At 33.9% G+C, this 14,644-nt stretch overlaps 1 protein-coding gene across 1 annotated transcript in view; it reads right to left on the reverse strand.

Moving 5' to 3' along the window:
• Positions 1 to 1,824: 1,824 nt before the first annotated feature.
• The window catches only part of LOC106122806 (suppressor of tumorigenicity 14 protein homolog), a 23,926-nt gene continuing 11,106 nt past the window's right edge, over positions 1,825 to 14,644 (reverse strand). The window contains exons 7-15 of the mRNA XM_013318903.1: positions 13,686 to 13,866; positions 13,416 to 13,495; positions 12,497 to 12,702; positions 11,754 to 11,969; positions 4,980 to 5,141; positions 4,599 to 4,720; positions 3,556 to 3,732; positions 2,700 to 2,859; positions 1,825 to 2,130 (exon numbers count right to left, since the gene is read on the reverse strand). Of these exons, the coding sequence (XP_013174357.1) occupies positions 1,931 to 2,130; positions 2,700 to 2,859; positions 3,556 to 3,732; positions 4,599 to 4,720; positions 4,980 to 5,141; positions 11,754 to 11,969; positions 12,497 to 12,702; positions 13,416 to 13,495; positions 13,686 to 13,866 (1,504 nt within the window). The 3' untranslated portion in view covers positions 1,825 to 1,930. The remainder of the gene's footprint in view (positions 2,131 to 2,699; positions 2,860 to 3,555; positions 3,733 to 4,598; positions 4,721 to 4,979; positions 5,142 to 11,753; positions 11,970 to 12,496; positions 12,703 to 13,415; positions 13,496 to 13,685; positions 13,867 to 14,644) is intronic.

A 14,644-nucleotide genomic window follows, 5' to 3' on the forward strand; every position in this document is an offset into this window, starting at 1 on the left:
GACTTAATTCTATACCGTGTGTTTCTGATAACAAAATATACGTTTAAAACATATATCTGTTTTGTCAAATGACAGGGACTACGATATGTTTTATACAGAGATTTTGGTTTTATTAACCAACGGTTAGCAGCCTTTCGTGTTGTTAATTCTTTAATAGTTCAAGGCTGTCGAATGTATTAAAATGTCATAAATCTTACTAATATTATAAATGCGAATGTTTGGATGGATGGATATTTTTTTTATAAGAGAAGGGGTAAACGAGCGGTGAGAACACCGAGGTGATCAACGACATCTATGGACATCTGCAACACAGAGGAACTGCAGATGCGTTGCCGGCCTTTAAGGAAATAGTTTGTTAGAAGGTATCTCCAGAATGGTTTATGGATTAGTTGGTATTTGTCATAGATGTAGAACATCTGGAAGAACACATAGACTATGTTTTTAATACGTCGCGGACGTAGTCGTGGGAGACAGCTAGTCTTTTATATAATTCTAAAAACTTTCCTGCAATTTTCATAACATCTAGTTTGTCACGTCAACATGGAAAATGCATTAGTAAGTTTAGCTTTTTACAATTAAATACACGAGATATTAATTAAATGGTCATTGAAAACAGTCATAGATTTATAATCTATAGATATACAGAGCACAAAAATAAAAGAGAAAAGAGATGTTAAGGCAAATTCTTTTATAATCATTTACGAGATATGGGTTGAGTGAAATCGATTATGATTTTTTTCTATACATAATAATATAAAAGGAATAAGGAATCAATTAAGAGCGTGGATGGCTCAGTGGTTTCAGCACTCGACTTGCAATCTGCAGGTCCTCGGTTCGAATCCCGCCATGTACTAATGTGTTTCGATTTCCGATTTACATATGTATATTTATCTGATGTTACGGTGAAGGAAAACATCGTGATGCTGCACATATCTGAGAAATTTAAAGATATGTGTGAAGTCATTGCACTTGGCCTGTGGTTGACTATGGCCTAATCACCCTTAACTTAGGGTAGGCTTCGAGCCCCTCGGTGGGGACGTATAGTGAGCTGATGATGATGAAGGAATCAATATTGTGTAGGTGTAAATGAAAGTAATTTAAAGATTAAAAAAAATATACTATAAAAATGTATAAAATTAATTGAGCTTATACGTCACTAACCACAGATTAAACATACGTTTAAAATTGACGAACTATCATCAGATCGAAGACAAAACATATTGATATGCGTGTGTAAGAGAGAGACAACTATAATTTTGACAGTTGACATTTCAAAAAAGACAAAAGTTTTATGTACATTCTGCCATCATTTGTACGTAAAAAAATACCTTTATTTTGTACAAAAAAATTGTAAATTACACAAAAATATATTATACTAAATATTGTATAAGTAAATAAAAAAAGACGCATAAAAATAAAATACGCATTTTGTTGTCTATGGCACAGATCTTACGTTAACAACTCTCCAGTATTTATCATAAGTCAGGGATAGCCAACTTGATTAGACCAGAGACTTACTATTTATGGAGAAAATAAGTACATTTTTATAAACATAACAAAAATCTTACTAACATAAATGCGAATGTTTGATGTTTGTTAGAAGGTATCTCCAGAACTGCTGGAAATCAATCAAATTTGGCACACATAGAACATAGTCTGGAAGAACACATAGGCTACTAATTGTATGTTCAAAATCCGCAGACGGAGTAGCGGGCAACAGCTAGTAATGGATGTTTGTTAGAAGGTATCTACAAAATCGAGGCATGGATCTCACTGAAAGATATAAGAACATAGTCTGGAAGAACACATAGGCTACTTATTATGTTTTTTTAACGCGTAGACGGAGTTGCGTGCAACATCTAGTAATTATAATTCAGGTATTTTCGAAGTTACCTAATGAAAATCGGATGCAATATTAGACGCAAGTAGTCTAGTCCAATTGCAAATGTTCTTTTATGAAATGTTCGTGGCTTAATAAATCTGTAAACGTTGTCAAAGTGTTGGCATTGCAAAGATTTTCATTACTCGGCGCCGTGGATACAATTCCTCTGAGATAAAATCTCTCTATACCTTTATCTAGTTCGGGAAACGCGAGCCCACCCCCACTATCACCTTTGCAGAGAGCTGTACCTGTAAATTTTTTTACGTCACAGATCAATTGTGAATTTGGGTATTACTAAATCGGTCTAAATATACAAACTGTTAGGAAATTGAACTGAGAAAAAGAATATATGAATGTAACGGATATTCAGTTCAAAATTACTTTTGAATACACGACCATAACAAAAAACTATTGTCATCCTATTTTTTTACATAATAAAAGACAAGTTAACAACACAGCAACAACAGTTACGGCTTTAACCAATCTTAATAATATTATAAATGCGAATGTTTAGATGGATGTTTTTTTGAAGGTATCTCCAGTACGGCTAAACGCATTTCGATGAAATTTGGCATACATATAGAACATAGTCTGGAAGAACACATTGGCTACTAATTATGTTTTCTTATTACCGCGCGGACAGACTCGCGGGCGAAAGCTACTACCACACAAACTTTTAAAAATTACAATAGGCCTTAAATCTGTAAAAAATAGCACACTTCAGATTCGAAGTTATGAATTTCCTTACAATATAATACTACACCGACTTAAAAATGTTCAATTTCACAATTAAACTGTAACATGTTACAATACTCACCATTACCGTATCCCGCACATATTTTATCACTAGTTATATATTCTCTGAATCCAGGAGGCGCATTTGCGATACATTTCTCTATAGATACATAAGGTATATTGACTACTTGTAATACGCCAGCTGCTGCGCCGTTCACTGACGTAAGACCCCAGCCTGCCACCTGACAGACAATATTCGAAGTTATAAAGTATTTACTACTACAGACACTGTCTTTGGTCAGTAACACTATCCCTTATTGTAGAATTCTCTTAATTAATGTCTATTTAGCCACTCTGAGTCTGCTTGTAAGCGTATATCGATATGCTAATAAATAAATAAATTCGAATATGTTATTATTTTATTTAAGAATAGTAAAGGAAATAAGCAAAATTGAATTAAAGTCTATTTCAGAGTTGTTCCATACAAGATTAACTCCAGGGTGCCACGGTTTAAAACTATTTTTTTTATCTTAAATCCGTAAATACTTTAATGAAATAGAGGGAATTGGATTAAATCAATCTTACTAATATTATAAATGCGAATGTTTAAATAGATGGATGTTAGAAGGTATCTCCAGAACGGATTAACCGATCTCACTGAAATTTTACATGTAGAGCATAGCCTGCAAGAATACATAGGCTATTAATTATGTTTTTTAGGGTTCCGTTCCTAGGAAAGGAAAGAAACGGAACCCTTATAAGATCACTTTGTTGTCCGCCTGTCTGTCTATCAAGGCCGTTTTTCTCGGGAACGCTTAAAGGTATCCAGTTGGAATTTATTTTAAATCCGCGCGAATGGTGCGGACGACAGATATGATATAGATTTTTATAAGACTTGAATTAAAAAAAGGGTTTAAGGGTTAATTTAGTTATCTTACCTTGCCCAACTTATTCGGTTGCAATTGACGTCTGTTAAAGTTGATATCAAAGTCCAAGCACACCGGCCTTACGTAGTATTTGTATTCTATCCTAGTCTTTAATAAAACTAAAGCTATGTCGTCCTGGTAGTTTGATGCTGCTCCTTGAAAACGAGGCGGGATTTTGATTTCTTTTACCTTAAAAAGTTTTATTTATAGCATAAAATACATAATACATACAAAGATGGAGTTAAAAATGCATTATCTTCTTACTAATATTATAAATGCGAATCTTTAGATGGATGTTTGTTAGAAAGTATCTCAGGAACAAACTTAACCGGTCTTGATGAAATTTGAAATAGACGGAGAACATAGTCTAGAAGAACACATAGGCTAATTAAGATTTTATTTTTAACTAGCTGTCGCCTGCAGGTTTGTCGGTGCGGAATTAAAAGAAAGCCTGTATCTTTCCAGACTATGTTCTACATTTGTGATGAATTTCTTTAAGAATCGTTGAGCCGTTCCGCATATAGCATCTAACAAACATCCATCCATCTAAACATTCGCGTTTATAATATTAGTAAGATAGTATAGATAAAATAAAGATGTTTTATGTGTAAGGAAATATTACTAGTATAATTTTTTTATTGTTTTTTTTAAATATTAGCAGATTTTTTTTGTAAAGTAACTAATATTTCTTTTACCATACCAACTAAGCTGTAGACTTGTGCTAGGATATGGTGTACGACAATAGTCGAATGTCGGGATTCGAACCCCCGACCTCGTGATCGGAAATCCGTATCCTCAACCATTAGGCTATTGACGCTTAAATTAGGATCCACATATATATGAAAATGTACTAGACATTCGAATTATCACACTTAATTCTTAAAATGAATTTTCATGGAGGCATTTATTTTAATAGCGCGAAACTTACGTCAGTGTTTTGCAATTATTTTTTTATTATTTTATAATCAAACAATTTTGATTTGATTATAATCGATTAGTCCGCGTTTTAAATATAATACTGTTTTTCTTAATTTCAGTTTTGTATGGAAACTTACATCACTTTTCTGCGCGTCAACATCTACTTTCAAATTCCAAGGGCGGTAGAGCTTGCCCACAGCGATCGCGTACAGCTCTGCGGGGCGCTGCTTATTTGTGTCGTCCCAAAAGCAATGGGCGGCTGAAATTGTAATGTTATTATTGTGTTTAGACAAATATGTTGCAAGAACCAACTCGACCGGTCTAACAAAGACACAGTTTAACAGTGGTAGAGCACGTTTTAACAACGTCACTTCTCTATTTCAGTGATTTCAGGTGGCCACTGGTTCGTTTGCCACCTAATTATATAAAAAAAGACAGCCAGAGGGGTATTCTGCGAATCACCTGGTGAGTATTGTATGTCGGTGAGTCTCGGAGACCTCTCCTTAGTGTAAACTCACCTGATAGAACGGCATTAGTGGTGACAAGTGATCCCCCGCATATTTGCATGTACGGTGAAGCAGCTTTTAAGTAAATCCCTGCGTGCCAGGGTAACTCTCCCCGCTCCGCGTTAGTACCGTTGATTATAAGGAATTCCCCTTCCGGTGTTACCCTGCCGCATTCTGTGGGAGAATGGAAGACTAAGTACAACAAAGTATTTTAAATAACAATATTAAATAACTAAACGAACGACGCAACGTGAATAAATTCAAATATATGTGTGAAGTCACGCATTGGACCAGCATTAACTATGAACTGGTAACCCCTAAATCTTACTAAAATTATAAATGCGAATGTTTAGATGAATGTTTGTTTGAAGGTATCTCCAGGACGGCTGAAAGGATCTCGATGAAATTTGGCATACATATAGAACATAGTCTGGAAGAGCACATAAGGTACTAATTATGTTTTTTTTTTATTCTTGATTTGATTCTATTTGATAAAAAAAAAGTACAAGTAACGGAGTATTTCTAACTTTGTTCTTATGTTCCTTATTCGATAAGACTAGTATGTATATTACTACGTAAATTCATTCAAGGAAAACTGCTTACAATAGTCTTTGTTTGTTAAAATGTGGTTATCAATACTTCTAACAACAATAATTGTGAAGGAGGTTTAAGAGTTCACGATTTATATGTGATAGTCAGTTTATGAAATTCGCTAGTTTGAAATTCGATAAACTTGCAGATTGTATGTAACATAACAAATCAAAGGCGTACGTTTTGATATTTTCCAATCAAGTATTTCTTAATTAAATTTTTATGGAGTAATAAAAAACCTAACCCAGCAATAATATATTTTTATAAAATACTAGCCGTCGCACGCAAATCCGTCCGCGCGAACGAAAAAAAATTAGTAGTCTATGTGTCCTTCCAGACTATGTTCTATATATGACATATTTCAGCGAAATTCATACAGCCGTTCTGAAGATGCCTTCAAACAAACATCCATTTATCCATCAAAATACGAATTTAAAATATTAGCAAGATAAACATGTGAGTAATAAAATTAATTGTTCAGAATTTTGCTGACATTTGTAATATTTCTAGACCGACTATAAGTTGACGGGATTCACAATCTTACGGCGACATAATTTTATCTCAGTTAACGTTGGGTAAATACGTATGGGTATTTACTAGCAGGGGGAAAAACTACGGCCAAAGCTCCGATAGACGTTTAACAAGAATTGTTTTTGTATTGCCTCAACGTGTTTGTAAAATCATTGAATACGTAAATACTTTGTAACCCTTTTGAGGAAATTACGCGAACTTATACACGTGAATTTTGACACAAATATTGTGGGTAACAATACAGCTAATTTTAACCAAAAATACGTATTATTTATCTATAAATTATCGTCCAATTTTGTCCAATCGGAGAACGTAAAAACATGATATTGTCAGAAGGGATGTTTAATCATCAAAATATTTTATCTAAATCAGTGGTTCCCAAACTTATTTTGTCTACTGCCCACTTTGAGAATAAATATTTTTTTAGCGCCCCCCATATTTTCACAAATTTAAAAACCACTATAACTTCAAATTAAATTAATTAATTATTGTAACCTATATATGTAAATTAACGGAGAATTGTAAAGGAAACTTTTGCTATAACCCGCAACTTGAGACCTGCAGCGCCCACAAGGGGGCGTTATCGCACACTTTGGGAAAGACTGCTATATAAAGACTAGCTGTCGCCCGCGACTCCGCGTGGAGTTAGGAAAATCGTAATGAGTGTATGTTCTACATCTATGCCAAATATTAGCAAGATCTGTTTAGTAGTTTTGAAGATAACTTCTAACAAACATCTATCAAAACAATCGCATTTATAATATTAGTAAAAAATAAGGTATCTCTAGAACGACTGAATGAATTTCAGGCGGAGTCGCGGGCGACAGCTAGTCTTTAGACCAGTCTTTCCCAAAGTGGGTGATAACGCCCCCTTGTGGTCGCTGCAGGTCTCAAGTTCGAGTTATAATAAAAGTTTCTTTTAGAATTCTCCGTTAATATGCATATATTGGCCATAATATTTAATTTGAAGTTATAGTGGTTTTTAAATATATAATAAAAAAGCCTATGTGTAGGCTACTAATTTTTTTTTAATTCCCCGCGGACGGAGTCGCGGGCGACACCTAATAAACATAAAGTTTCCCAATGATGTGGAATTAACTAAAAAGTGTGATATCGTGGGGGAAATAGTTACGTAAAAAAATCCCCAAGCTATATGTTTGAAGATTTATAAAGTTGATTTTTTTATACTGTTATTCATAAATAAAGAGAGTGGCACAACCACTGTTTTATCAGTTGACTATCCTTTTATATAAAAAAATCAATAACTGTTCGTTAGTCTCGCTAAAACTCGAGAACGGCTGAACGGATTTATTTTATCTTGGTTTTAAAATGTTCGTAAAGTCTAAGGAAGGTTTTAAAGGTGAGATAAATTATAATAATTGGCGAACTGATTAAGTTTTATTCATGCGGACGGACTAGTATACAATAAAGCAGACGCGGATACTTGCTCAGTGGAAATACACCTTAAGTTAAAATTGGAGGAAATAATACAAGCTTACGTGTGGTTAAGTCAGTCTGTCTTAAATGATCTCGTGGTGTTGTTGTGTTTTTTTTATTATGTTAAATCATTTTACTTCTGTGTTTTGTTTTTAAATACAATATTTTAATGTATAATTGTGTTCATTTGGTTATTTAGTTTGATTATTTCGTCATTTTTGTCAAATTTAATTTAGGAATATTAATTTTAATTGTTGAAATTTAAATCTATATATATAAAAGAAAGTGGTGTTAGTTACACTATTTATAACTCAAGAACGGCTTTACCGATATGCCTGAAAATTGGTGAGGAGGTAGCTTAGAGCCAGGAGACGGACATAGGATACTATTTATTCATTTTTTTTAGAATTTATGCCTTGAAGAGGTGCTTTTTATTTAACTTATCTATATATTAAGTTATACATCCACGCGGACGGATTCGCGGGCGACAGCTAGTAGATTATAAGAAGAATATTTGTTAAACTAATTCATAATACTGTAATAATATTACGCTTTTTTTATTTTAATGAAGAAATTTAATATTTTTGACTAAAGAGGTTTTAAGAAATGCTATAAAATAAATTTAATTATTTCCGGATATATTTATTCAATTTTAAATTTTAAATAATACTAGCGGACCCGACAGACGTTGTCTGACAATTTGACACTGCGATGGTAGCGCCGTCTGTCGGATCCAATGTAAAACATTCCAAAATCAACAACTACTAATTAATTAAAAAATTAATTAAAAAAACATTGTCCAGCGGACAAAATTGTGAATCTAAACCATTCCCAGATCCCCTTGAACACACACAAAAAATTTCATCAAAATCTGTCCAGTCGTTTGAGAGAAGTTCAGTGACATACACACTCACAGAAGTATTATATATATAAAGATATAATAATAATATATTTATTATTAACAGGGTGGAGGAATAGGGTTTTAAATTAAACTATTTCTTTATTTTATAATAAAAAAATTTATTTAATAAATATCAATCCATCCTGTTAACAATATTGATGTACATTTACTTATCTATATTTAAATAAAATTATAAGAATAAAATATAAATAAAAGTCGCGTGATTTTACGTCGGCAATGAAAAATCATGTGATATTTTAGTTTCCCCCATCTCGTGATGTTTCGTGATTTCGAGAATCACGTGATTATTGGACATTCCCTAATATTTTTTTACTATAAAAATGTATATTCTCGTCATATTTTGTTGAGCTCTTAGGACTAAATTGTCAGCCCCTACGACGTCGTAATCGACTTATATCACTCAGAGCTACTAAATATGTATTATAAAATTTCATAAAAATCAGTCAAGTTGTTTCGAAGGACATATAATCACGTCCTTCGAAACAACTTGACTGATTTGTATGATATTTTATAATACATATTTAGTAACTCTGAGAATCGGTTACTATGTTTTAATACCGACAGAGTCGCAGGCGACAGCTAGTAAATATAAATCAACTGGAAGATGACTAATATTGTTTGATAAAATCACGTTTACAGATTTTATATGAAAAGTAAATGTAATTTTTTACATTGTTATTAAAAAATAAATAAATTATTTTGTGTTATTTGTTGTTTTTTTTATCTACTAAAAAAAAATCTATCATGTCGTACTTTGTTAATTTTTTTTTATTTGATAAGGTGGCAAACGAGCGAGTGGTCACCCGAAATCGGTGAAACAGCGAAGTGACCGCTGCCCATAGACATACGCAATCGCATATGCGTTGCCTACCTTTAATCGACGGAGGAGAGGATGCACAGAAAGAAAATATTTTCCCTTGCCATGCATCCTCTCATCCGGAAAGTCCAGTTCCACTTCCCATCCTTTCCTTATAAAGAAAAGGAAAGGGAAAGAGGACTAAATTTGGCCTCCAGGACGCACACTCATCAGACGAAACGCAGAATTGCTTCCACTTGACGCCTGTCTTCTAAATATGCTAATATATCTTGTACCATACGTACTAAGCCTGTGCTCGGATATGGCATACAATAGTCGAATCTCGGGATTCGAACTGACGACCACGTGATCGGAAATCCGTACTCTTAACCATTAGGCTATTGACACTCTAACTAAATTAATTCTAATATAAAATTGAGTTATATATGTGTTTTTTAAATAATAGGAACTATACATTTTGGTATTGTAAATATAATCGAGCAAAAAAACAGTATCACAATTTGGATGTAATGCAGGTATAACTACACTTTGGAGACAAATATTCCAACACGAGAAAAACTGCCTTTTGGAGTTAAAAGACTGACTTTTTGAGTTGAAAGACTGACTTTTTCAGTTATAGAGACTGACTTTTAGAGTTAAAAGACTGACTTTTAAGCACAAATTCTTACACAATAGTCTAAATCTATTTATGAAAGATCAATTTTTTTATAATAATTATATCTAGTCTCTATTTAACTATGCTTAAGAATATAAGAACTATACATATATTAATTTAGCCAAGTATTAGTTAAAAATCAATACATTTTCATTAAGTAATAAAATCACATAATAAATTAATTCTAGTTTTAGGAACTTTATTAAGGATATAATAATTTTGATTTAATAAAAAAGGATAAAATCATAAACCAAATCTTTTATTTTATGAATAAAATTTATTTTAATTTGACGATTATTAATTTAAAACAATTATAAAATAAAATAAACCATAATAAGTCATATTAAAAAAATGTTTTTTTTTGGTATTGTGCTGAAAATATTATCTATACATATTAATTAAATATTACTGTCTGTATGTAATATTGAAAATAAAATGCATATTTCATTTATCTTATATATAAAATTCTCGTGTCACAATTTGTCGTTCCCATACTGCTCCGAAACGGCTTGACCGATTCTCATGTAATTTTGTGAGCATATTGAGTAGCTCTGAGAATCGGACGACATCTAGTTTTAATACCGCGCGGACGGAGTCGCGGGCGAAAGCTAGTTATGATATATTTACGAAATTAAAAATGACATACCATTTTTTTTGTCTTAATGTCAGGAACGATTGGACCGATTTTGACGATATTATTGGCTACTTTTTTTCTCCACGTACGAAGTCGCGGGCAACCACTAGTGTAATATAAAAATGTTGGCATAGCATATATATATAAATATTTTATGTGGCTGAATTAATCTTATATCTTAAAATGAGCAATTCTTGTATATATATAATTGGAATCTCGAAATCGGCTCCAACGATTTTCATAAAATTTAGTATATAGAGGGTTTCGGGGGCGATAAATAGATCTAGCTAGGAATCATTTTTAGAAAAATGTCATTTTATTCGTGTTTTATCTATAATCAACTTAAACATAAATTTAACTTTTTCTATCGGTAAGATCGAAAAATATTATTCATATTTCATCATTTTATTAGTAATTCCTACTTAAATATAATTTCCAAAAAAACACAATTAAAAAAAAAGTACCGGTCATTCAGATACTTTATATTTTATTTCTTAGTTGGCTCTTAGACTATAACTAATTTTTAAATTGTATAACACCATTTTGATTTACTGGAAATGTGTCATTCTCGTTTGTCAGTTCAATTTTAGTTGAATTATTGTGTTTATTCGTACTAAAACCTATTCGCCAATTATTTCCATCTATATCATAATCTGTATTTTCATTAGAATTTTCTTTAGGTTTTATCGGCTGTATTTGAAGGAAATTCGGTAAATCTGTAGTCAATGGCGGCCAAATTGGTCTATCAGTAAATAAATCCCATACAGAAGTGGGTATATTGTTGGATTGAACTGAAACAGGTCTATTGGTAAACGGAACCAAATCAGGTTTGACGTCATTAGGTTCAGCCAAATTAGGTTTGACATCATTAGGTTCAGCCAAATTAGGTTTGACATCATTAGGTTCAGCCAAATTAGGTTTGACATCATTAGGTTCAGCCAAATTAGGTTTGACATCATTAGGTTGCGCCAAATTAGGTTTGACGTCATTAGATTGAATAGTAAACGATTCGGCCTCATTAAATTGTATCCAAATAGGATTTCCAGGTTTCGGTTGAACCGATATAGGTTTGTCTACAATCGGTTCAACCGAATTTGGGAAAACCAGTGTTATAGGTGAAGCGTATTGGAACTGACTGATGTGTATTTGGACGTTATCTTTTATAATTATAGTAACATTAGTGGCATTTTTTATCAAACCTGCAGTACAAAAAGCCGTATAGTCCCAGGTGCCTTCTGAACATCTCATATAGGGCAAAGTCCCAGCAGCGTAGTAATTAGGACGTCTGCATTCAGGTTTGACGACAGTGCCTGTTGGTTCATACTCCTTGCAAGGTCTACTGCCTTCGACTCCTGCCTGATTGGAGAGTAGACAGCGGTATTCCACACTCGGATGAGGTGGTAATTTGCAATAACCTGTTGAAAAAGACATATAATCTGGTTTTACAAAGTTAAGTGTCAGAATGATTAGTGAGGGGACATGAACGTCGACATTTTAGTAAGGCTAGTGTTGCGATACACCGGCACTGTGTCGGATTTTCTTCCTAAAATTCAATGGGACGTAAATATATTTATTTTTAATCTGAAACCTTTTTTTAACTCTAGGAGGCTTTGTCGATTTCACTTAAGTCTGCCGAACATAGGATCTTGGTCTATAATAGATTCAAGGAAATAATATTCAAAGAAAATATCAAGACATGTTACCCTAGGTCATGGATTAATATCATCATCATCATCAGCTCACTATACCTACTGAGGGTCTCGGAGTCTACCCTAAGTTAGGCCATAGTCAATGCTGACCCAGTGCACTCACTTGACACATCCTTCCTTCCATCCTTCATCGTAACATCGGATAAATGTAAGCACACAAGTACATGACGGGATTCGAACCCAGGACATGCAGATTACAAGTCAAATTGCTAGGTCTTTGGGTGAATACTTACGTATACATTTAGGCATAGGAGGTACCCATGTCCCATCAAAGCATAGGACAGATTGTGACCCATCCAATGCATATCCTGGGTAACAGCTGACAGTTAAAGCGAAACTCTTGAAGCCTTGTCCTGGGGATGCTGTGGGCGCTCCCTGCACCACATATGATCCGTGTTCAGGGTATGGTGGTAGTACACAAGGACCAGTAGCTAAAGGTCTGGAAGAAAATATTTGGTACTAAGATTCTTGTCGGTTGCGCTGTCGTTAAATGGATTTATTAGAGTAACGAGTCTTTTTTATGTTACTAATATTATAAATGCGAATGTTTAGATGGATGGATGTTTGAAGGTATCACCAGAACGGCTGCGGAGATCTTGATAAAATTTGGCATACAAGAACATAGTCTGGAAGAACACATAGACTACAAATTAAGTTTTTTTTTGTCCCATACGGACTAAGTCACGGGCGACATCTCATTACTATAATTATTATTTTACTAGCTGTAGCCCGCGACTCCGTGTACACTGAATAAAAAAACATAATTAGTAGCCTATATGTTCTTCCAGACTATGTTCTATATGTATGTCAAATTTCTATCTAAACTTTCGCATCTTCTATATATATAAAAGAAAGTGGTGTTAGTTACACTATTTATAACTCAAGAACGGCTTTACCGATATGCCTGAAAATTGTTGAGGAGGTAGCTTAGAGCCAGGAGACGGACATAGGATACTATTTATTCATTTATTTTCGAATTTATGCCTTGAAGAGTTGAATTTATATAACATACTAATATGATAAATGCGAATGTTTAGATGGATGGATGGGTGGGTGGGCTACACTAAGTTTTTTATATATCCCACGGGGACGGAGTCGCGGGCGACAGCAAGTTTATAATATCAGTAAGATTTTGTTGTTATAATAACTTACTTGACTGTTGTTGTCACAGGTCCTGATATTCTGTTACAAAGTTCGTCAGATTCGTCAGAATTATCTGCACATTCTTTGATCTGTGGAGATAAAACACTATAATATAGGATTAAAATTATAAATAACTTTATTTTCTTACTAAATAAAAGCCCTTTGGTGTGAAATTCCTTAGTTTTAAAAACCCACTTTAATAAAAAGTTAAGTAATATACATAAATGAAACACATTAAGTTACTAAGTTAAGTTTAGGTATAATTTAAGTTATTCTCACCCCATTACAATCAGCACCTTGGTCTACACAAGCACCGTAAGCACACTGAAATAAATAATTAGGGCAGACTTTTGCTGCACACGCTTTAACTGTCTCATCCGAACCATCGCTGCAGTCCGCAACACCATCGCAATGGTTAAAACCAGATATTAACTGTCCATTGTCACATTTAAATTGACCCCTGGAAGATACATACTAAACTATAAATATATATATTTTATATCATAAAGTGGCAAACGAGCAAGCGGCCACCGGAAATAGCTGAAATAGCGAAGTGACCGTTGCCCATAGACATACGAACGACGAATACAGAGGCGAGGATGCACAGAAAGAAAATATTTTCCCTTCCCATGCATCCTCTGATTCGGAAAGTCCACTACCACTTCCCATCCTTTCCTGATAAGAAAAATGCTGGGAAGGGAAAGAGGACTAAGTTAGGCCTTCGGTACGCACCCTCATCAGACTGTAGTTGGAATTGCTTCCACTTGACGCCTCTCTTCTGTGTGGTGGTGGGGTAGAAGAAGAAGTGGCTTGGGATTTGAACGCCGACCTTACGTACAAACGGCGGCGACTACCAAACTAGCATTCAAAATACATTGGCAACGAGGATAAAACCGTGAGTACGGAAAGAAATTGTATTTAAAAAAAAATAGGAAAGAGAAGACCAGTGTGTAAAAAAAGTGACATTTACGTAATTGATGGACGAAAGTATTGTTTGAGTAATAATGTGTAACCCCAAAAAAAAGATATAAAGGGAGGAATGGCAATCACTAGGTCAGTCGATATGAGACCTTTGAGGTGGCAACTCGTTCCGGTACGTGAACGAGCCAAATATATGGTAGCGAATGCTACCTAGAAGAAGAAGAGGAAGAAGAGGAAGAAGAGGAAGAAGAGGAAGAAGAGGAAGAAGAAGAGGAAGAAGAAGAGGAAGAAGAAGAGGAAGAAGAAGAGGAAGAAGA

Source organism: Papilio xuthus, unplaced genomic scaffold (genome assembly GCF_000836235.2).
Source record: "Papilio xuthus unplaced genomic scaffold, Pxut_1.1 DF826776.1, whole genome shotgun sequence".
In the NCBI taxonomy this organism is placed as follows: Eukaryota; Metazoa; Arthropoda; class Insecta; order Lepidoptera; family Papilionidae; genus Papilio; species Papilio xuthus.